A 22,728-nucleotide genomic window follows, 5' to 3' on the forward strand; every position below is an offset into this window, starting at 1 on the left:
GCGACGGCCCTGCTGAGGCCCCACGCTGGACCGGGACGGGGAGGGAACTCCCCAGAAGGCGGGTGCTGCAGGCCCTTCACGGGGCCCGAGGGGGAGCAGCGTGGCCGGGCCCGGTCCCCGCGTCTGAGCCCCTCGATCCAGCCATGCTGACACCTTCCTCCTGGACTCCCCGTCACACAAGCCGGCGGCCCCCGCCCACCTGTCCACTTGAGCGGGACCCCCGTGCCGTGGGGTCCAGTCTACCCCGACCCTGCACTCCAGGCAGCCTGGGGTGTCATCCTCCCTCTGTGGGCCTCTCGTGGGCGCCCGCGTTTTGAGGCTGAACATTCATGTAATCAGTCTACCTGTTCCACAGCTAAACCCCAGCAAAAGCGTCTTCATAATTAGTTGATGTTTATTTACCGGGAATGACCAGCCCGTTAAATTTAACGAGGCAGGTTGTCAGGTACGGAGCAGAAGTGTCTTCCTCGAGCGGGACCCAGACCTGGCGAGCTGGCTGCTTCTCTGGCTGTGGGCAGCCCCCACTCCCGGCCCCCCAAACCCTCTGGTTGCCCCACATCCCCCCAGCAGGCTTCACATCCCCGCTGCCTGCTGGGCAGGTATGACATCCTTTGCTCGAGGACGTCAGTTCTGCGTATGGGTGCCCACGGGGCCCGCCAGCCAGCGGGAAGCGAGGGCAGGAGCCCCCAAATGCAGGCGCGGGACAGCACTGCCATGAGCCTCTGGAGGCGGGGGCGGTGGTGCTACAGAGGCATCGCAGTCAGTCAGGAGCAGAAAACAGGTGCATAAACCCCAGGCAAACAGCATGACCCTGAACGCACGGAAACGCGGGCCATGAGCCAGGTGCACCCTCAGCCCGTCCCTGGGGCCGTCACGTGTGTATGGGCAGCCCTGTTCCTCTCCACGACTGAGCTTCTGAATGGATCCCCGAGCTCCAGGCTGTCTCCGGGGGCCTCATGGCCGCGGAGTTGGTGGGCAGAGCCTGTGTGCTGCCTTGTCGCCCACGCCGTGATCAGTGTGGGAAAGGGGGGCTCTGCTCCCCGGCGAGGCCTCTCCTAAGCTCCGTGGCCACGACAGAGGCCCCAGGTCGGCACTCAAGACCACAGGCCTGGGGCACGGATGGGGTTGGGGGGGGGGGTGCCCTGGGACTCCTGGGAGGATGGGAGCGTGCGGGGCACCCATCAGGAACCGACCCCAGGGCTGGCATTGCCCACGAGGGAGGGCGCCGGGGGCGGGGGGCAGCTGGGCATGTGGCCTCTGTGCCCACTCCAGCAGACAGTTCTGGAGTGAAGCTACTTACTGGAGGGAGCGGACTCAGGTCACAGGCCGCACGCTGGAGTGGCCGGAGGGGCCTGGGCGGCAGGTCCCCTGCCCTCACCCTTGCTGAGCACTGACCACGGCCACCCATCACGGCCCTGAGACGCAGCTGCCTCCCCTGGGCTCTGCCTCCCGCGGGTCGCTGCCCACCCCAGCCAGGGTGGCGGGAGCATCCCGCTGCTGCGCACATCAGGACGTCTGCTCCGGGCTTTCGCTACTCCAGGTCCTCGGGGACCACCTCCATGGGTTCGGTCTCCATCTCAGTGGTCGGGACTTTCTGGTTCCTGGCTGGACCCTGGACATCCCAGCCGGCGTGTCACACTGACCCCAGTGACCGGGTGGGATGGGAACCCACCCCTGTGGACGGTCACACGCCAGGACCTGGGCCCAGCACGGCTGCCCCGGGCCTTCAGCCATGCCGCCCTCCCAGGCACTGCTTCCTGCCACGGATGGCCACGAGCAGGGCCTGGAGATGCGGGCCCACACGCAGGCTCAAAGGCACACACGTGTGCACGCACCTCCCCACACACCAGTGACACTCGGGGGCACAGCCTGCAGCCACCCTGGGGGTAGGGGGACCCTGGGGAGCCTGGGTAGCTGCTGGGGCAACAGAGAGCTGTGGCAGGAGCACGCGGAGGCATGGCCGGCTGAGACACGGGCACACGCTCGCAGGCGTGCACACGCGGACGGTGCACACAGGCCACTGCACAGCTGCAGCGAGCCCGCCGCCAGGTGGGAGACCTGGAGGCTGGATGAGGCCCTGGGCAGCAGAGGCTTCTGCCGGGGCCTCAGGAGGGCCGTGGGGGCTCCAGCTGAAGGGTGGCCCCGAGGTCACTCAGGGTCCATCAGCTGGGACCTGCGACCCCCAGCTGACCACAGGGGACGGCCCCTCCGGGCATCCTGCCGCCCAGCTGGCTGCTGCGGTCCTGCTTGTCTGTCCCCTGCAGAGCCGGGGATGCTGCCCGGGTCTCTGGGGGGCGTCTCCTCAGCCCACGTGCAGTTGGGCAACCCACCCAGCCCTGGATGCTGCCCCGCCCCAGTCCCAAACCCAGCCGTCACCCCATCTCCCCTGGCCCTCATCTGCGGTCCCCAGCACCGGCCGTGCCCCCCAGACCCCGTCTTCCTCGGCCCTCATCTGCGGTCCCCAGCACCAGCCATCTCCCCCCGACCCCGTCTCCCCCGGCCCACATCTGCGGTCCCCAGCACCAGCTCACCAGGCCGAGAGTCAGCCTGGTCCCCCTCCCCATTCGTGTCCAGTCCTGCCAGTTCCAGCCCCGGGCTCGGCCTGCTCTGTCCCCTGACCCGCCCCCGCCCTCCTGAGGGTCGCTGGGACCTCCTCTGTGAGGCCCTCCTCAGGCTCATTCGAGCCCCACTCCCGCACGGCCAGGGTGACGCCGCTCAGGGGGGTGGACCCTGATGGTCTCTGCAGAAGGTGCCGGGGGCAGCGGGGCGGGTGTCCCTCGGGGCCTGGCCCAGGGCTGTGGGGGCTGCGTGCACACGAGGAGGCAGCCCAGGGACACCAGGCACAGACATCTGCTTTATTTGTCTGCGAGTGGGGCGCACACAGCCTTCTCCAGCACAGGGGTAGTGGCGCCAGCAGGGAGGCCGCGGCCGTTGTCTGGACAGTGGCCCCACAGCAGGTCCAGGCTTCAAGCTCCACATCACGGTGGGCCCGGCACAAGGCTGCGTCAACCCTGCAATGAGAAGAGTCCAGTCACTGGGCGTGCTGGCCCTGGCTCTGCTCCACCAGCGCTGAGCAGGGGGTCCTCCCCAGCGGCCCCAGGCCTGGACGGAGCCCCCTCGGCTGTGCACCCGTGGCCTCCCGCCCCTGCCCTGGGCCCAGCTTCGGTGCAGAGGCCGGCTCCCCCCAGCCCACGAGGGCCCCCCCCTGTTCTCTCTGTGGGACCCGCTCAGCAGCGCCGTCCACAGCAACACAAGTGGCAGGGCTGCGGCCGGCCCAGGCCCAGGGGACCCACGGGCACCTGCCCCTCCCTGTTGCCCCGGGCAGCCCGGAGCTCTCGGGGGCTTGGGATCGGCAGGGAGGGTCAAGGCAGGGCCTCAGGGTCAGCCTGGGACTGCCACGACCCCCTGCCACCCCCAGGCCAGGGCCATCAGGCTGCACGCTGGCCTCTGCCACCTCGCCGTTCTGCTTCCCACCCCGTATCGGCCTGCTCCCCCACTGCCCTGGAGGCCAGGGCCTGGCTTGACCAGCCAGCCGCCCTGACCTGGAGCCCGGGTGGGGCCGCGCGTGCCTTGTGAGCGGAGCTGACGCAGTGCTGGTAGGCTCTCACCAGGTCGGCACACAGCAGCACCTCCTGCAGGTGGTCGCGGTAGCAGCGGAGGATCTGGGCCTGCAGCCCCGAGCACACGGGCTCCACCCTGCGCGGCCTGCGGACACAGGAGGGGCCTGTGGTCACCCCAGAGCGCCCGCGGGGCTCCCCGCCCACCCGCCCTGCTGTGGGCCCGCTTCTCCCCCAGAGCCGTCTGAGTTCACAGCTAACACACACAGGACGCACGCGGGACACGGGAAGACCACAGCACGCCTAGGGCAGAGCGGAGATGCCCAGACCCCTGCCTGGGGAATCTCCGCAGCGGCCTGGAGGGGTCACTGTCCCTGCTGTGCCTGTCAAGGCACAAGGGAGGCCTGGGCCGCACACTAGACTCCAAAGGTGCTCATCTGAAGAACGGCTGCGTTCTCTTTTTTCAAAGAGTGAAGCAAACACAGAAAGCGAAGCAGAGTTCACTCTCAAGTCAGCTCCTTTCTGACGCCTCCCCCACGGTCCCTCCCACCCTCCCCTCCCTGGGCCCAACAAGCTCTCCCACACACACCATCACACTTCTGTGCGCAGGCACACGCACACAGGTACACTCATGTGCACACAGACGTGCGGGTACACGTGCACACATACATGAACACATGTGCACACATACATGAACACACACGTGCACACTCACACGTGCACACACATACTCACACGTGCCCTCACGCCCCAGGGCGCGTGTGTTGAGGACCCTGGCCCCGCAGCTCCAGGTGGGGCGCTGTCTCTCACCCCCCCACCCCCCACACAGAAACCAGCGGCTGAGACCAGGAGGCTCCGGGACGCGCTTTCAGTGTCTCCAGGGCTCCGGGCGGGTCCACGCGGGAGCCCTGGGGCCCAGGCTGAGCTTGGGCACTTGGGAAGGACCCCACTCCCGTCCCCGGGACCTGCAGGGGGACAGCGGCCCTGCCCCACGTCCAGTCCTCAAGTCCAGCCCCCGGCAGGTACCAGGACAGAAGGCGGCTTGTGACAGAGCTCAGACTGTCCGTGTCCGCAGCTGAAGGCTGGAGGGGCTCAGCGGCCCTCGCCACAGTCTCTTAACTGCCCGGCCCCCAGCGCTGCCCGATGCCCTCCCCTCGGAGCCGCAGGCCTTCTGACGTGGATGAAGCTAACGGAGGGCCTTTCAAATGCCTCCGGACAGACGTGCCCTCTCAGCCGCCCCCTGAAACACCTTCCTGTGTGCTTCCGTCTGCCCTCCTCCACCCCGCCAACCCTGCACAGGGAGCCCTGCGCCTGGACAGGGCTCCAGCCTGGCACCCCCTACGGTCCTTCACACCGGCCTAAATGGGGGGCAGGGGGCCCGGGGCTGGGCGAGACTGGAACTTCAGGATGTGGCCTCAGCTGGAAACGAGGTCTTGGCGGATACGGTGGGTTAGGGTGGGGTCAGCCCCTGATCCGGCTTGACGAGTGTCCCCCTCCAAAGGAGGAGGGACACAGACCACCAGGAGAAGCCATGTGGCATCAGAGGCAGAAGCTGCAGTGACGCGCCCATGAGCCAAGGATGCCAGGCCTCCCAGCAGCACAGAAGCGGGACACGCTGGACACAGGCCCGAGACCACTCGAGCTTCCGAGGGAGCTGCCTACTGGCTGCAGAAGCCTAGGAAACACACCGTCGGCCGTGTAGGGAAGTGGTGGAGTGCCGGCCGGGCGGAAGTCAGCAGGAGGCAGACGGCTGGCCAGTCCCTTTCTAACAGAGAAGAACCCACATCCTCCATGATAGAGGGCTCCTCGGTAAGCGGCTCGGATGGGAAGGCCGCCTCCAGGCTGCCCCGGCTGCACCTGAGGTCCGCGTCATTCTGAGAACCAGCCTGCCCAGTCCGAACTCACACAGTGGCCCATTCTGCCAGGTGGGGATGCTGGTATCAGAGGGCCTAGGTGACCTGCCCGAGGCCACACCACACGAGACGTGGCAAGCATAATGGCCTGCTTGTCTGGCTCTACGGCCCCCAGGCCCTACGCTGCATCCACTGAGATCCACTCCAATTCTGGAAAACTCCCCAAAGGTTCGGGAGAGGAAACCGCCAAGGGTACGGAAAAGCAGCAGAAGACATGCGAGACTCCGGTTCCCTGCAGAGCCGGACACCCCAACTGGGAGGGCGGGTGCCCGTGCCAGTGGGGGGCCGGCCCCCCAAACCTGCAAGCCCCGCTGCCCGCAGGCCCGGGCCCAGCCCCTCACATGTCCCTCCGAAGGCTCTCCTTCCACCAACGAGAGCACGTCACCGCCCTTCTCCCGTCACCACTGCTGACATAACCTCCCCCTGGCGGCTGCAGTGGAACCCGGCCAGCAGATGTCCTTCCGACACCTCGGTCCTGAGCCACGCCAGCGGAGCGGATGTGGGAGCAAGCGTCTCATCACCGCTGAAGGGCTGGGGGTTCCCTGGGGCCAGACATCCGTCTCTGTCGGGGCCGGGCAGGCCCGGCTGCTCCCTGAGGGTGCACTGCCCCGGCCACAGCTGCTCCTGTGCGTCCAGCCATCGGCCAGCAGCCACGGGGGCCTCCACCTTGGCCCAACCCCGGGAGAGCTCGCCCCGAGGAGACGGGGCACAGACAGACCCCCAGGGCTGCTTAGCCGTTGACAGGGCTCCTCCCTGGGCTGCACACACGCACCCGTGCACACACACATGTGCACATACACATGCACACACGTGCACAGACACACTCATGTACAGAGCCAGTAGACCACTCTTGACTCTGGTCCTTTGTGAAAAAGCCCCCGCCCAGGAGCTCCTGATTCAGCAGACGCGTGGAAGGGACGTGAGCCCAGGGGCCAGCAGGGCTCGGGGCTCGGGGGTGTCTGAGCAGGCCCAGGCCAGGACCCCCGGGACAGGAGAGCCATCCCCTGTGGTCCCTTGGAGGCCCAGGGGTGGGAGGCACCAGGGAAGGAGCAGCGCCACCTGAGGAACCCCCGGACCCAGATGCTGGACCCCCTCTTCCCCCGCTCTCTCTGAGGCCACCCATCTCCTGCTGACTGGAGTCCCCCCAGTCTAGCTCCCCGAGACACTCCTGGGGCCTTTCCAAGCCCGCTGGTGGGGCGCCCGGGCCAGGATCTCCTGCAGAACTGAATTCAGGCTTCCCCGCCCCCTGCCCCAGCCCCACCGAGCCCCAGCATCCCCAGCACCCAGGGCAGACCAGTGGCCTGACGTGCTTTCCTGGGAGCCGCCACGCCATGCGGGACACGGCCTCCACCCTGCTGCGCCCCTGCTCTCCCGAAGCCTTTACGCAGGCACAGCCGTACCACCCCGGCCCTCGCCCTCTGCCCAGAGATGGGCCAGCAGTCCCTGCCTGCATGCTGAGGCCCAGGGCCCTCAGGGCCAGCTCTCAGTGTGGCATGCAGGGCACTGCTCCCATGGGAGGAGGCTCGCCGGGGCCAGGCAGGGGCACCGCAGGCCCGTGAGCCGTGGCACCGGTGGGAGCCGCTCGCGGTGTCTCCCCAGGGCCGGGCCCATCCCTGGGGCCCATCTGCAGCTGCGAGGACACAGTGGCGGGGGCACTGCCTCTGGCATGTCCGTGGCTGCCCCCGTGAGATGGGCATGGAGCCCACAGGAGGGGCTGACAGGGGCCTTGACCACAGGATCCAGGGGTGAGCCACCAGAAGCAGTGGCCGAAACCTGAGGCTGGCTGCCCAGGCATGCAGATCCCGGGATGAGGGCCACAGCGGCCGCTTCAGCCTCAGCTGGTCTGAGTGAAGACCCCTAGCCCTGCAAAGGGATTTGACTGGAGTCACTCGCAAGCAGAGGACAGCCCAGCACAGCCGAGCCCAGCAGAGCCCCATTGGGGGCTGGCCGGCAGGGCCACGTGGGGCTCGGGGACAGGAGACGGGGGCATGGCAGCAGGGCCCCGTGGGGACACGGGGCTGCTCGGGGCCTGCGTGCCCAGCAGTCTCCCCCTGCTTCTCTGCTGGGCCTCCAGGTGCCTCCACGTTGGAAGCAATGCCCCATCCTCTAAGTCTCCTAGGGTTGGACCCGTCCCCATTGGGGTCACACCCCGCACACCCAGCATAGGGAGTGAACATGGCCGAGGCCTCTCTCCTACACCCTCTCTGCCCGTTCCCGACCTGTCAGCCTGCCACCAGGACCGTCCCCACTGGGGTCACACCGTGTCTGGGTGCACACAACACATCTGGGTCCACCGGCGACACAGCGGCAGCCGCCCCGAGCCCACGAGTCCCCGTTCCTGCTGCCTGACCATGCGTGCACTCCACGAGCCCATGCCAGGGGGCGCAGGGGGCCTGGGGAGAGCTGGGTCCCGGCCTGACCGGCAGTCACCCCGGCAGGGAGGCGGCCAGGCCCCGGGATGCAGCAGGCACTGTGGGCTGCGGGAGGAAGTGAGGCGGGTCCTGCTCGCTCCTGTTCCCGCGTCCCCGGGCACCTGTCCCCTCCCCCAGGTCCTCTGTCCGCACCCTGTCGGCCCCACCGGCCCCCCGCATCACCAGCTCAGACCCCTGCCTTCTGGTTGTGGAGGTGCTGGAACAGGAAGGGACACGCAGCCAGAGGGACGCGTCCAGGGCCTGTGGTGGGGCTGCAGACAGAAGGCCTCTGTGGTCACGGAGCACGGCCTGGGCAGCTTGGTGGACCGGAGGCCCTGGGGCGGTGATTCACCGGGTCAGAGGAGGACGGTGCTTCTGTCTCTAGGGGGGCTGTGAAGATGCAGACTCGGGCATGACCTACCAGGTACCTGGGATAATGCATGAGTTCTTATTCCTGAGGCCTTTCTGTCGGTTTGAAATCACTTCAAAATAAAACCCAACATGCATGGCCATTTAAGACGACTGAATGTATTCGAAAGGATGCGTGTATCCCTGAAAGATCCCACCAGGGCCCCTTTTCCAGCGGGGACGGGGGCAGCAGGAGGTGTGACAGAGTGATTCTGCATCATCTGAAAAAAGCACTGGAAGAAGCTCGCAGGTGCAAGGACTTGCTCTGCTGCATATTTTATGTCTTAAATAACTGAGCGGCAAGGTATGTTTACACACATTTGGAATGCGCACACTGGCCCCACAAGAGTCCAGAAGGAGACCCAAGGACAATAGGGCATGACTGGGCGGGATTCTACACCACTGCTGACGGCACAGGGCTCCCCATCAGGGAAAGAACCAAGCTGGGTCTGCACGCCACGCCCCACACCTGAGAAACCACAGGGGGTCGCCCGAAGCCCGGCTTAGTGGGGAATACAGCCCAGCAGGTGTGTGTGCACGTGCGTCTTCTCTGACCAACGATCCCCTCTAGGAAGGTTTAAAGTGCACGAAGTGCGTTACAGCCGTCTGTCACAACTGTCATTATATCGGCAAAAGAAGAAACTGGGAAGCTTCTCAGTCTCCTTCAGTAAGTAATAGATTACATACATTTTGATGCTAGGACGCCCCTGGTGGTCCAGAGGTTAGAATCCACCTACCCACGCGGGGGACACAGCTTCTGCCGCTGGTCTGGGAAGAGTCACACGCCGAGGGACATAAACTACATCCGTGAGCACAACTACAGAGCCCGTGTGCCTGGAGCCGCACTCTGGGACGGGGAAGCCCACGTGGTGAGTGGCCCACACACCCCGGGAGGGGCGGCCTGCCCTCCGTGCGGGAGGAGACGTGTGCGGGGCAACGAGGACCCAGCACGGCCACAAGTACCAACAGAAGTCCTGCGAGGTTTGAAGGAACATTCTGACCTTACAGGGCAGCAATGCGGTATTTAACGTGAACACACAAACCCACGCTTACGGACACGGAAACAGGTCCACGGGGACTAGGTGAGGGGCTTGATGTGTGTTTCCAGGAGCCCACCGGCACCCGGCGGTGTGACTGTCCACAGAGTGGGCAGAGGCTGAGGTCAGGGTCCAGGAAGGGTCTGCCTCCCCCACCCACTGCCCACAGGAACGCCGGCCCTGCCAGGCTCACCACAAGGGGGGCTGCGAGTGACCCACTGTGCCCAGACCAACACACACACATACTGCACGGGAGGGCCCAGGCCTTCGATGTGAAACCCACGTGAACTCCTGGGCTGAGCACTTCCTGCCACGTCAGCCCAAGCAAAAGCCGGAGCCCGCTGTCCCCACCGACCCAGGCCTGTCCAGCCCTCGCCGAGTGCACTTTACCTCCCGACCAGCTCCATTCACCATGTGAAAGATTCGCTATGCCGCAAATCACGCTTTCTGATCTTCCTTAATTCCTCAAGATGCATTCTGCTGCCTCTGACGAAACAAACGCAGCTTCACTGCTCATTATTACCGTATGGAAAGTGTCATAAATTTTATACCCAGAACGAGCAGCAAGCTTTGTGTTACAAAAGTCCTATTTTTCCTCTTATAGCTTCAACCGGACTTTTGGCCTTTGCTTAAACAGGCGCTCGCACTGTGCTGCACATGGTCCTGAGCGGACGTGAGGCATCCACAACGACAAAGCCTGAGAGCAAAGGGTCTCCTGTCACCGGGCTTCCAACCCTACATGCTCCAGCCAGGGGGACATGGCTGAGGGGCTGTCCTCCCCCGGGACTCCAGCCTTCCCCGAGGACCAGGCACCTGGGGGTCCTGGGCCCCAAGGACTGGCCGCCCCGTGAGCCTGGGCCCCAAGTACAAGTTACTGTTTAGACCTGGGCCCGGAGGACTACTCACCGCTTAGACCAGGCCCCCAGGACTAGTCACCTTTAGAGCTGGGCCCCCAGGACTAGTCACCTATAGTTCAGACCCGGGCCCCCAGGACTGGTCACTGTTTAGATCTGGGCCCTAGGACTAGTCACTGTTTAGTCCCAGGCCCCCAGGACTGGTCACCTAAGTTTAGACACAGGCCCCCAGGACTAGTCACCTATGGTTTAGACCCAGGCCCCAGGACTAGTCACCTACAGTTCAGACCCGGGCCCCCAGGACTAGTCACCTTTAGACCCGGGCTCCCAGGACTAGTCACCTTTAGAGCTGGGCCCCCAGGACTGGTCACCTAAGTTTAGACACAGGCCCCCAGGACTAGTCACCTATGGTTTAGACACAGGCCCCCAGGACTAGTCACCTTTAGAGCCGGGCCCCCAGGACTGGTCGCGGTTAGACCCGGGCCCCCAGGACTGGTCGCCATTAGATCTGGGCCCCCAGGACTAGTCACCTATGGTTTAGACCCGGGCTCCCAGGACTAGTCACCTTTAGACCCGGGCCCCCAGGACTAGTCACCTTTAGAGCAGGGCCCCCAGGACTGGTCGCCGTTAGGTCTGGGCCCCCAGGACTGGTCACCTAAGTTTAGACACAGGCCCCCAGCACTAGTCACCTATGGTTTAGACCCGGGCCCCCAGGACTAGTCACCTTTAGAGCTGGGCCCCCAGGACTGGTCGCTGTTAGAGCCGGGCCCCCAGGACTGGCCGCCGTTAGGTCTGGGCCCCGGGGTCCGTCACTGTGAGGCTGTTGGGGCGGATGGGACCTGCGAAGCAGCACAGACACCTAGTTTAGGACCGCCCAGTGGCGGTGATGGCACAGGCTGGTGGGCCTGAATGCAGACCCTGGAGAGTGGGGAGGGCACAGAGGACGCAGCATCACAGGCCCGGGGCCCCTTGGCTTCGTTCCAACACTGACATCCTGCCAGCAGAAACCAAGACCCAGGGGAAAGCCGGCCGCCGCTCTGGCCAGCGTCCCACGTCGCCAAGACACAGCAGGGCTGTGCAGGTGCCAGGGATCCAGAGCCACGTGCAAGACGCATGCTCTTTCCAAAATGACTCCCAAACCCAAGTGACTGTGTCTTTAAAACATGGAACCAAATGTCATAAAACTGGTTTTCCCGTCTAGAACCGAAGTGACCCCGTTTTTCACTTTTAGAAAGTCCGTACTTCTAACCAATATGGAGAAGTTCACCCCTATCTGAGACACAGCCAGTTTCCCTGACCAAGGAGACAGCATCAGAGGAGGTGGGGAAGCCAGGTCCCGTGGCCCAGCGGACTGCAGCGGGGTCCGACGGCGACACCCGATGGGCACAGGCCAGGCCCCGGGGCCAAGAAGACAGCATCAGAGGAGCAGGGGAGGCCTGGTCCCACAGCCTGGCGGACTGCAGCAGGGCTCCGATGGCGACACCCGACGGGCACGGGCGAGGTCCAGGGGCCAAGATCCCTGAGGAACTGCCAGAAGCCAATTCAGGGACAGGGCTATGTGCCCGACGGACAGGGAGGGGAACAGCGTGTCGCCTTCAGTGAGCCCGCGCAACTCTGACCACTGTCCCCAGGGGGCGGCGGCAGGCGGTCCCCACACAGAAGGGTGCGGCAGCCACGGCCAGCTCTGGGGTGCGGGGCTCGGAGGGTCCATGCCCACGACACAGCCAGCAGCCTCTGGGAGGACCTGGAGGTCGCTTGCTGGAGCGTGACCCCAATGGTCAGTAGGGTTTGGCTGGCAGGACTACAGCGGTTGTTGAGGGGCTGCCCACAGGGTCCTGTGGTCTCGGGCTGCCCCAGGCAGTGGCCCCGAACCTCCCCTCATTTACATATGTGTTGAGGGGTGGGGGTGACAGCAGGAGTGATGGTTTGGGGACACTCTGAGGGGTTCTGAGGAATCAGCCGAGGTGTATTCTCCACTTCCCAGAGGCTGGATGGCAGAGAAGCCTCAAAACTGGGGCCCTCAACTCCCTGGGGTCTGACTGCACCAGGGACCCAGGCCCTAGTTCTGGGTGATAAAGCCTGTGGCCTCTGGAGAGCACGCAGGAAGCCCCAGGGCGGCGGTGGCCAGCCTATGCCCTGCATGCCGTTTCTCCAGACGTGGACCCTTGGGACAGAGGGCTCCCGGGTTCCGGCACCGCCGCCTCCTGCCGGGGCCCGCGGACTGCCACCCGGACCTCTCGCAGCTGTGCGCAGAGCCACAGTCACCACGCTTCCTGGGGCCTTCGCTCTGGCCTAGGCACGCGGGCCCGGAGACGACACGCCCCTGGGAGTTCAGCAGAGCCGCAGCCTTGTCGCCGTGCGAGGCCCTGAGGCCCGCTCTCCCACCCCACGGGGCCCTGCGGAGCCTCCCAGGTCTGCACCCCAAGTAAGAGCTGCGTCTGCCTCAGGCTGCGCCCTGTTTCCTGACGCTCCGCCCCCAGGCCCCCAGCGCGGGAGGACAGACGGACATGACTCTGTAGCTCAGCCCTGTGCTGCCCGACCCCCCAAGCCAGCATCCTGCCGAGGTGTGTGGCTCAGGGCTGGGTCACCCCGGAACCCCCAGGACCAGGGGCCAGCAGCACCCCTTCTTGACTCCCTGGGGGTCTGAGTCCGCAGGACATGCAGGACGTGGGCCTGGAGTGGCTCTGCCCTGACCCCTGACATGAGACAGAGCGGGGGCCTCGGAGCAGGAAGGGACGCATGGCCGTCAGTGTCCCTCCACAAGCGCGGGATGAGGCGCACGGGCAGGTTTCCCTGAGGGGCAGATTTTAGACACAGCTGAGCTCGCAGGGAGGAGGAGAAGGGGCTCTTACTTGATGGCGCCCTCCACCTTGGCAGCTGCCTCGTGGAACTGCTGTGATGACAGCCTGTACGTCTCGAGGTTCTGCAGAGAGAGCACAGAGCCACCCAGTCACCGCGGAGAACTCCTGCGGCCCCACCCCGCCCGCCGCCCCACTGGGCCCACAGAGGCCGGTCCCCTGACGGCACAGCAGGCGGGCCCGGCCCGGGGGTCGCACCCCCACGAGCGGGGCCCTCGCCCACCTGAAGGAGAGCTTTATGGACATGTGGTCACACACGCGACTCGTGAGCTCACAGCACAGGCCACTCTGGGCTACACAGGCACCTGGAGACTGTGGGGCCCGCAGCCCAGGACGTTCACCGTCTCTCGGGGCGTCTGCTGAGCGCCGTTGCATGCAAGCCCGTCATACATGCCTCTGCTGCCCAGAGATCTGAGCCAACTTGCCCCAAGCCCGGACCCCAGCCCAGGACGCCCGCCGCACTGCAGGGCCTGTAGGCCCCGGGCCCACGCTACCCTCCGACCAAGGTCACCCCGCTGCGCGGGCCGTCGGTACAGGAGCCACGGAGGGCAGAGCCGGGGGGGTGGGGGCCGCGGGGGATGGAGCCGGGCTGGAGCCCACGGCGCCCCGGGTCAGTCCCCCACTTCTCTGTGCCAGGCGAGCAGCCTCAGGCACCCGGCCCAGCAGCCCACACACTGCACGTCCAGGGGAGACCGACACATGCCTGCCCCCAGCTCCCGTGAGGCCCCAAGAGGGCCCGACGTCTCCCAGGACACGGTCCTCAGCAGGCCGCCACGGGAGGAACCTGACCCGGGGCTGCCTTCAGACACCCAGCAGGTGCCCGGTGGCCCACACAGACCTGGGCCCGCACCTTCCCACCCCAGTGCAGGAGGCCTGGTCACGTGGGGCCCCCACGGCCGTCAGCCTCCCAGCCTGGCGCTGGGACTCCACCTCCACGGGAGACGCGGGCAGCCTGGACCCTTTGGACCAGAGGCGGCGACAGGAGGCCGGGTCAGAGCCCGGCAGGGCGGGCGCTGGCCCCACGGACCCCATCATCCACCTCAGGGGCTGGGGTGACGGGGGGGGCACCAGGACCAGGCCCTCGGCCCTGCTCCGGTTCCTCGGCCCGGGGAGCTGCCTCCTGGCGGGCACATGGAAAGGGTTCTGAGGAGAAGCGGGGCCCAGGAGGGGCGGGAATCGGCTCTGGGCTGTGCTGGGATGCCAGCTGTCGGGCCCAGGCCCCCACCCCAGTGACGGCGTGAGCCCCAGCTCCCCCAGCACATCCCTCACCTCGATGAGCACTGGGGGCTGAACATCCAGAGCAACAGGCAGGAAAGGAACGGGGCTCCCCTCACCCCACCAGGCTCCCCCGAACCCTGCAGGGACGTGCTGACGCCCGGCCTTCCCCAGGGAGCCGCGCGGCTCTGACCTGCGCCCTCAGGCACTGCCTGGATGGGGGGACCTGGGTTGGTGGGGTGGCCTGGGTCCGTGGGGTGACCTGGGTCCGCTGGGGGGCCCAGGTCCGCGGCCAGGCGGGCTGTGGGCTAGGCCTGTGGTGGGTGAGGTCTGTCACAGGAAGAGCCCGCAGGCCGAGAAGCGCCGATAACCCCGGAGCCACTTCCTCCATGACCGCAGGACTCAGAGGCCCGCCTTCTGCCTGCCCGTCCGACCTGCCTGAGTGGGACCGCTGCCCACACTGCTGCCCTGGATGGAGCAGCGCCCTGCGTCCACCCAGCCTCCTGCAGCCGTTGCAAGGTGCGCCTTCTGAGCCTGCAGCCAGTGACAGCGAGGCCCTCACAGGCTCCACGGAAGGGCTTCAGGAAGGACGGGGTACCCCCCACACACGCCAGGACCCTGTGCATGCCGGGGGGTCCCACCACAGCCCGACCACAGGGACCGCAAGGCTTCATTTTTCAGTGTGGTGGCGCCATGACCCCCAGCCCTGCTGCCCGGGAACCCAGTGGCACCCCATCTCCTGCACCTGGTGGTCGCCTGTCCCCTAAAGCAGACCCGAGGGTTTCAGAGCCCCCTCCTCGGCCCGTGAACAGCCAGCCTCCTCCACTCATGCTGCTCAGAGTGAGTCTGAAACCAGAAGACCTCATCTCCATTAATTAAAGCTGCCATTAAAAATTAAATAACATGAGTAAGAAGGTGTGAGCCTTATCTCCACGGGCTTTAAGAGTCACAGTGTTTCTTCAATTACTTCATGAACAGTTTCCATATTTCATCCTGCCTGATTTCTCCAAGGGCCTGGGTTCTCAGATCAAAAGACAGGGTGCAGGTGAGCGGGACGGCTGCACCAGGGTGGGCGCCGCGAGGCTGGGAGGGCAGCATGCGGCTCCTGCGTGAGGACCCCGGCAGCTGGAGCCCTGGGAGCCCACTGCCCTGCCCCTCCGTGCCTTGCGGACGGTCACAGAGCCCCCTGAGCAGTGTCGCGGGCACTGCTGCAGAGGCCACGGAGACGGCGAGTTTAAAACGCTCTGGGTGGGTGGGCCTGCACAGAGGAAACAATGAAACCCTTAAAAACTACACAGCCCACTGCACGGCAGCCAAGGGAAGTATCTGGAAGGGAGACTGCGTTTCCCGGAGGAAAGCTCTCCGTGGGAGGGAGTCCCAGCTACGTCGCCCCATCCATGCCCAGAGCTGCTGGCGCTGGCGGTGCCCAAGCAGCGGCCCCCAGGAGTGGCTGAGCGGGGAGCGGGGCAGATCCACCAGTGCAGGGCGACACGGGGCACATGGCCGGGGCAGAGAGCCGAGGGCCAGGCCGGAGGAGGGGCTCGGACCCTCCCCCAGCAGAGAGCATCTCACTGGACGCTTCAGGACAGAGGAAGAGACGGTCATGGCTCTGCTCTGTGGCCGCGAGAAGCAAACCACCACCTGGGGACACGGGGCCCAAGGGCTTCAGGGGGACCCCAGGCCGGGACAGCCAACCAGCGGGCCCTCCAAGCCCAGAGCGGCGCTTCCGCTGGGGTCCCTCCCACCAGGCCCCCCACGGCCTGGATCCTCCCACGGCCTCTTTCCTCATGTGCCTGACCAGATGCCAGCACAACCTGGCCACGGTATGAACTGCTAATTGGAGTGTGACGCTGGCTCCAGGTGAGAGCCCCCTGTGAACACCTGCTTTCAGGAACAGTCAGGGAGGAGGTGCCCCACCGCTTCCTGCTGCAGCCCCTCAAGGCCCGGGCTCCTCTGGGCTGGGCTGAGCGTCCTCGCACGTCGAGGTGCTGCTGACTGTGGCTGGGGGGCTGCCACTCGCCCCATACGGGAGAGAAAATGAGCGTCCTGGGCAGCTGTGTGGACAGTCCTCCTGTAGATGCAGACATCAATGCAGACACGCACGCACGCATGCACGTGCACTGCCCTAGGCCCACATAACATGGGGTCCACGCTCGCGCTCTGTGGCAGGGCCCTTCGGGACGGGGGTCAGCTCCAGCTGGAGTAGGGAGCTGCTGGGAGTGCAGACAAGGGACCGGGACACGCGAGCTCTGCGATGGTGGCGGGAGGCTGGCCGCCAGGCGGGCAGCTCTGTCCTCACAAAAGCCTGGCAGGCAGCCAGGCCTCCATGCGGGTCAGCTGGTTCTCACACTTGCAGAAACATATTTGGCTAAATGAATAGCTAATTAGTTTGAAAACAAAATGCACAGCACAACAGAAAATTAAAAAGAATTTTTCAAAATGAAGAGACAAAATTTAACTACACTCTGTGACTTAGTGGTGACCCAACCCTGAGCAAAGGGCTGCAGGGTCAAGGTCCCAGGATCACTCCCCATGGGCAGCTGGAGGACCGGGAGCCACACGGGGCAGGGACTCAGGCCACAGGGGTGCTGACCAGGCTCCCCACGCAGAGGTGCTGGCGTTGAGACGGGGCCCCGGGCCTAGAGGATGCTCCTGCTGCAGTGACCGCAGACGCCTGCTTCCAGAACCTGGCCCCAGCTGTGCGGTCAGTCGGAGCGTGGGCCCGCTGGAGCCGGGTCAGGGGCATGTAGCAGCAGCGCTCCCAGCCTGTCTGACGGGCAGACTGGCCCTGGCCCTGCTGGTCAGCGAGCTCCCACAGATCTGAGTGCCTGGGACACTGGGAGCACAGGGGTACAGAACCAGGGCCCCCACAGGCGGCACAGCCGTTTTCTAAACTCCTGGGGCCCTCGCTGGGGTCCCGCCCCCCGTGTTTCCCCGTCCTGTGGCCTCACACCTGCAGGCCTCAGCCCTGGAGCCACGGGGCTGTCAGAGCCCAGCCTGCAGGCTGGTGGGGGGTGGTCTGGGGCAGGCCCAGGCATCGTGCTTAAAGAAGTTCCCGGGGGTCCCCTGGGTACCCAAAGTGAGAACCACTGCTTAAGCCAGGGGAGGCTGAGCCTGGTTTGCTGCCGGTGGCGCTGTGCCATCAGCCGTGGCTGCTGCTCCAGAAACAGCTCCGCCCTCTGAAGAGCCTGGCTTTACTCCAAGCTGCACACTACAGAGGGGCACCTCATTTCCCAGCAGCTCGGTACTTGCGGTCTGAGAATTTTTAAAAGAAAATCAGAGGAAGGAGGGCAGACTATCTCATGGGCCCTGTCACCTCCGAGGCGAGTGGAAACACATCCACTCCCACAGTCAGCTGTGCAGACAGGCCGACCCCTGCTCCTCTCCTGAACAGTGAGTCTTCTGCATGCTGTTACCTCCTCTGACGCCAACTTCTGATCTCAGGACAACTTCAAAATGCCACCGGACAGCAGGCTCCGCGGGGATAACACAGCCAAGTGCTGCTGCTGCTCTGTCGCTCAGGCGTGTCCGACTCTTTGCGACCCCGTGGACTGCAGCACGCCAGGCTCCCCTATCCTTCACCATCTCCCGGTTTGAGCTTGAGCTTAAGCTTGCTCAAACCATGCCCATTGAGTCAGAGATGCCATCCAACCATCCCATCCTCTGTCGTCCCCTTCTCGTCCTGCCCTGCCTTCAATCTTTCCCAGCATCAGGGTCTTTTCTAATGAGTTGCTTCTTTGCATCAGGTGGCCAAAGGATTGGAGGTTTAGCATCAGTCCTTCCAATGAATATTCAAGACTGATTTCCTTTAGGATTGACTGCTTTGATCTTGCAGTCCAAGGAACTCTCAGGAGTCTTCTCCAACACCACAGTTCAAAAGCATCAATTCTTTGGCACTCAGCCTTCCTTATGGTCCAACTCTCACATCCATACATGACTATCGGCAAAACCATAGCTTTGACTAGATGGACCTTTGTTGGCAAAGTAATGTCTCTGCTTTTTAATATGCTGTCTAGGTTGGTCATAGTCTTTCTTCCAAGGAGCAAATGTCTTAATTTCATGACTGCAGTCACCATCTGCAGTGATTTTGGAGCCCAAGGAAATTCTGTCACTGTTTCCACTGTTTCCCCATCTATTTGCCATGAAGTGATAGGACTGGATGCCATGATCTTAGTTTTCTGAATGTTCAAGCTTCTTTATGGTCCAACTCTCACATCCATATATGACTACTGGAAAAACCATAGCTTTGACTATACGGAACTTTGTTGGCTCAATGTACATGAAGCGTAAATTATTACCTAAGTTAAAGAGAATTCCTGCATTACTGCAAAAATGACTAACTCAATTCAAGCACCATAAAGGCTCTCGCTAAGTGTTTACTAAAGATTGTAGGAGACTCTGGAAAAGGGGTTCCTTCTTTCCGCTCTGACTTCATCCACAGGAGGGAACGGGGCTGTGAGGAGCACCTGCTGTGTGCCAGCCCCGAGTGCTGTCACACACCTCACCTTGTTGGTTCTGCAGAGAGTCCACTGAGGCTGGGAGCTGGATGCGACAGGCGGTCTGCCCAGAGCCTCCTCCGTGGAAGAGCTTGACACACAGAACAATAGATGCAAGTGAGGGTTTAGCTCCTTCCACAAACGGACACATCGACGAGCTGAGACGGGAACTCCGCAGTGTGGGCACAGGACACACGTGAGACCCTGGTGCGCGGTCGCTCTCAGGGTCTGCAAACACCAACAGGAAATGTCACAGCACCCCGGAAAGCCGACAGGTTCTCATGGAAGCCTAACGTGTGGGTGTTGCTGAAGGGTACTTTTTAAAAGGTCCTATTTTCATATCCAAAAATAAAGCCCAACAGACGCGGAGACAGCAAACCAGCAGGAGCTCTTAAGTGGGACAGGCGTGGGGTCCATGTTGCTGGGCCGTGCTTGAGGGCCTGGCAGCTGGCACGTGGGTCCACAAGGGGCTCTGAGCAACTTGAAAGCCCAACAAGAGAGTGAATAAGTACATAAGAAACAAGATAGACCCAAAAAGACCATTTCCAGCCCAAGCCGCATGTGGCAGCCGTCCACAGGGGCTGGGGGCCGTCTGCCTGAGGAGGGGCAGAGGATGGCCGGGCTCGGGGAGCCTGACTGTCCACCCACTCACCTGCTCTCTCCACCTGAAGCCACTAGAGTTGGTTTAGTCACGATGGCACTTCACCTCCCAACACTGCAACCACATTCCCTGAGAGCGGAGGAGCTCTGATATTCTAGATAAACAGTGAACAGCTACCGCAGCCAGGACCCTTCAGGCCCACAGGAAACTCCCGGCCTCAGGAAGCAGAGGGGAGCTGTTCCTTGTGAACGCCCGACTCACAGAGCCCGTGACCCTGACCGACAGCCGCTGGACACCTCTCCGTTTAGGGGGAGAACCTCGGCCACAGCCCTCCCGCGACAACAAGCACGTGAGCTGTGGAGGGGTGCTGGAAGACTCCCTCCCAACACGGAAGTCAGGGCTTTTACCTGAATTAATTCTCATTACAGCAGCCGTGAACGGGTGACAGTCCATCACTCCTTCCACATTGATCAGTTGTTCTTTTGTAAAGACAGTCTTCCTGTCCTTCCTTCTGTTTCTGGAGGTTTTTGTGTCAGTTTGGGCTTAGATCTTCTTTTCAAGACCCACCACATTATAACCCTCGTCTGCCGTCGCCCACTGTGGCGTGCGCACAGGCGTCCACCCCGGCTCGGGGGACCGCTCTTGCACCAGCTCGTGTGTGCCGTGTAGACGCACGTGGCCTCGCCGAGTTCTGCACACCCCTCGGCGTGTCACAAGGAAAGGCGTCCACTGCCCCGAGAGGTACGCAGCGCCATCTAACTGCAAGTCTAATCTGCATATCTAACAGCCAACGGAGGGGAAACTCTTTTCATGTGCTCAGCTGCCATCCGTATAGCCCCGTGGTGGATTTTTCTAATTGGATTGTTGGGTTTTTTATATTTAATTTCGGGGAGTGCTGTCAGAGTATATTCTAGATCACAGCCCTTTGTTTGCTGTGTGCTCTGCAAATGTTTTCCCTGTCTGTAGCTCCTCTTTTCATCCTCCTCACAGGGTCTTCCACAGAACCAAAGTTTTGATTTTGATTTTGATGAGGTCTGCTTACAGATCTTGCTTTTGCTGGCTTTAATCTCAGGATCCAGATGCTGCTAGCACACAGCGGTCTGTAATGCAATGGATTCTTGTGTGTGGATCTTGTGTCTGGTGACCTTGCTAATGCCTTCATTCGTTTCAGGATTTTCTTTTCTTCTGTTGGGCTCCTCTGGTCATCCACGAAGGTGGTCAGGTCACGTGAAAGCAGGAACCATCTCATTCCTTCCCTCCTGACCTACAGCCTTCATTTTCTCTGCCTGTCTCGCTCAGAGGCTGGTGCCTGCCTGGTTACAGCCCCCCTTTGCCCACACGGGGATGGCCTTCCAGAGTCTCACCTTTGTCTCTGCTGTCAGCTAAGGGTTTGGGGACTTGCTCTGTCTCTTGTCTCATGTCCTTTAATGAGTTAAGGCAGTTCTCTTACTCCTGATTTTCTACAGGTTTTTATCATGAATATAGCTGATTTTTGTCAAATACTTCTCTGGATCAATTAATATGATCCTATGATTTTCCCCTTAGATTGTTAGATATGACAGATTTCATTGATTTTCAGACACTGACCCAGTGCACACCCAGAATAAACCCCACTTTGTATACTGTGATGTATAAACACATGGTGTATAATTCTTTTCATACATTGCTGAATTTGGTTAGTAAACTTTGGTTGAGAACTTTTGTGTCTAATTTCATGACAGACATTGCTCTGTAGTTTTCGCTTGTCTGACAAATATGGCCTCATGAAGCGAACTGGGAAGTTTCCCCTAAGCATCTGTTTTCTAGAAGAGATTGTGTAAAACTGGTCTTAATTCTTCTTTGTAGAGCTCTCCAGAGAAACCATGTGGCCTGGAGAGTCTTCTCCTGGAGTCTTATAGACATGAGGTCCATTTCTTCAGAGGTTACAGGACTAATCTGTGTATTGACCTCATCTGGGCTGAGTTTTAGCAGTTTGTGGTTTTCCGAGAACTGGCCCATTTCTTCTCCATCACAGATTCTACAAGCATGAGGTCATGTTTCTCCATTCCCTTCGAGTGGCCGTGGCATCCGTGGGGACACAGACCGCTTCACTGCTGAAGGGGCTTGTCTCTTCTCTATGCCTTCGTCATTCCTGCTGGAGGCTGTCGATTTCACCAATTTCCCCCAAGAACCAGTGTCTGTTCCATTAATTCTCTCTGGCGTTTTCCTGTCATGATTATATTTTTTGCTATCTTTTATTATTTCCTTCCTTCTACTTGCTTGGGGTTTATTTTGCTGTTCTTTTCCTAATTTTTTGAGATTTTGAAACTTTTCTAATTTATGGGTTTATTGCTATACATTTCCCATTCAACTCTGCTTAAGTTGTAGCCCATATATTTTGATATGCTGGTTTCGAGTCTTTCAAATTTGTTATGGTTAGTATTATGGCCCATGATACAGACTATCTTGGTCTCACAGGTGCTTGGAAATATATGAATTTTGCTGTTGTTGGATTATATGTCATTTGGACCCTTTATATCCTTGCTGATTTTCTATCTATTGCTGAGAAGAGGGTGTAGGACTCAGACTCTTATCTGAGACTGCTTCTGCCCCATCGATTTCTGCTCCACGGAGGTGAAACCGCTCTTCTTGGGTGCAGACATAGCGAGGATCGCAGCGCCCTCCTGGTGGACCGATCCTTTCATCAGGTCACACCCTCCCTTGTGCCTCGTGATTTTCTTTGCTCTGAAGCACTCTATCTGATATTAATGACTGCTCCCATGTTTTTCGGATCAATGTTTACACAATGTATCTTTGCTCACCCTTACTTTTCACCTGGCACTGTTTTTGAGTTTCTTATAGACAGTGCAGCTCTGTGCGTGTGTATGTGTGAGAGAGAGAAAGAGATCTTCCCTGTCAGCCTCCAGTGTTCATTGGTTTATTTAGATCATTTACCTTTAGGATGATTACTGACAGCCAGAGCTTAAGTCTACCATTTCATTACATATTTTCTGTTTGTTCTCTCTGTTCCTCCTGTTTCTCTCTTCTCTCTTCCTGTGGGTTAAATATCTGACTTATTAATAGTGTGTCTGAGTGACTGCTTCATCTAACTTTCTCAGCGGCTGCGCTGTGTAATATCACAACACACACGTAACGCGCAACCTGCTGCTACTGACGCTCAGCCCCCCAGAGTACGGTCTGCGATCCCTACTTCACTGACATTCCCTTGTCTTCTCCACTGTCTACAGTCTGCTTGGATATACGCAGGCTCTGTGTGTGTGTATATATGTGTGTATGTATATATATGCATTTCTGTACATGCATTTGTCTCACATCATAACTTGTTACCTTTTCTAACAATCAAATATGATTTTAAAAATTACTGTGACAAAAGATAAT

The 22,728-nt window shown here is 61.4% G+C and overlaps 1 protein-coding gene across 4 annotated transcripts in view; it reads right to left on the reverse strand.

Moving 5' to 3' along the window:
- Nucleotides 1-2,834: 2,834 nt before the first annotated feature.
- The window catches only part of CHCHD6 (coiled-coil-helix-coiled-coil-helix domain containing 6), a 99,343-nt gene continuing 79,449 nt past the window's right edge, over nucleotides 2,835-22,728 (reverse strand). For 2 of the 4 annotated variants that reach the window (XM_061129051.1, XM_061129047.1), the window contains 3 exons: nucleotides 13,033-13,103; nucleotides 3,543-3,705; nucleotides 2,835-3,011 (listed from right to left, as the gene is read on the reverse strand). In XM_061129051.1, the coding sequence (XP_060985034.1) occupies nucleotides 3,006-3,011; nucleotides 3,543-3,705; nucleotides 13,033-13,103 (240 nt within the window). In that variant the 3' untranslated portion in view covers nucleotides 2,835-3,005. The remainder of the gene's footprint in view (nucleotides 3,012-3,542; nucleotides 3,706-13,032; nucleotides 13,104-22,728) is intronic. The other 2 variants (XM_061129049.1, XM_061129048.1) reach the window with 2 other exon arrangements.

The sequence above is a fragment of the Dama dama genome, chromosome 24 (genome assembly GCF_033118175.1).
Source record: "Dama dama isolate Ldn47 chromosome 24, ASM3311817v1, whole genome shotgun sequence".
In the NCBI taxonomy this organism is placed as follows: Eukaryota; Metazoa; Chordata; class Mammalia; order Artiodactyla; family Cervidae; genus Dama; species Dama dama.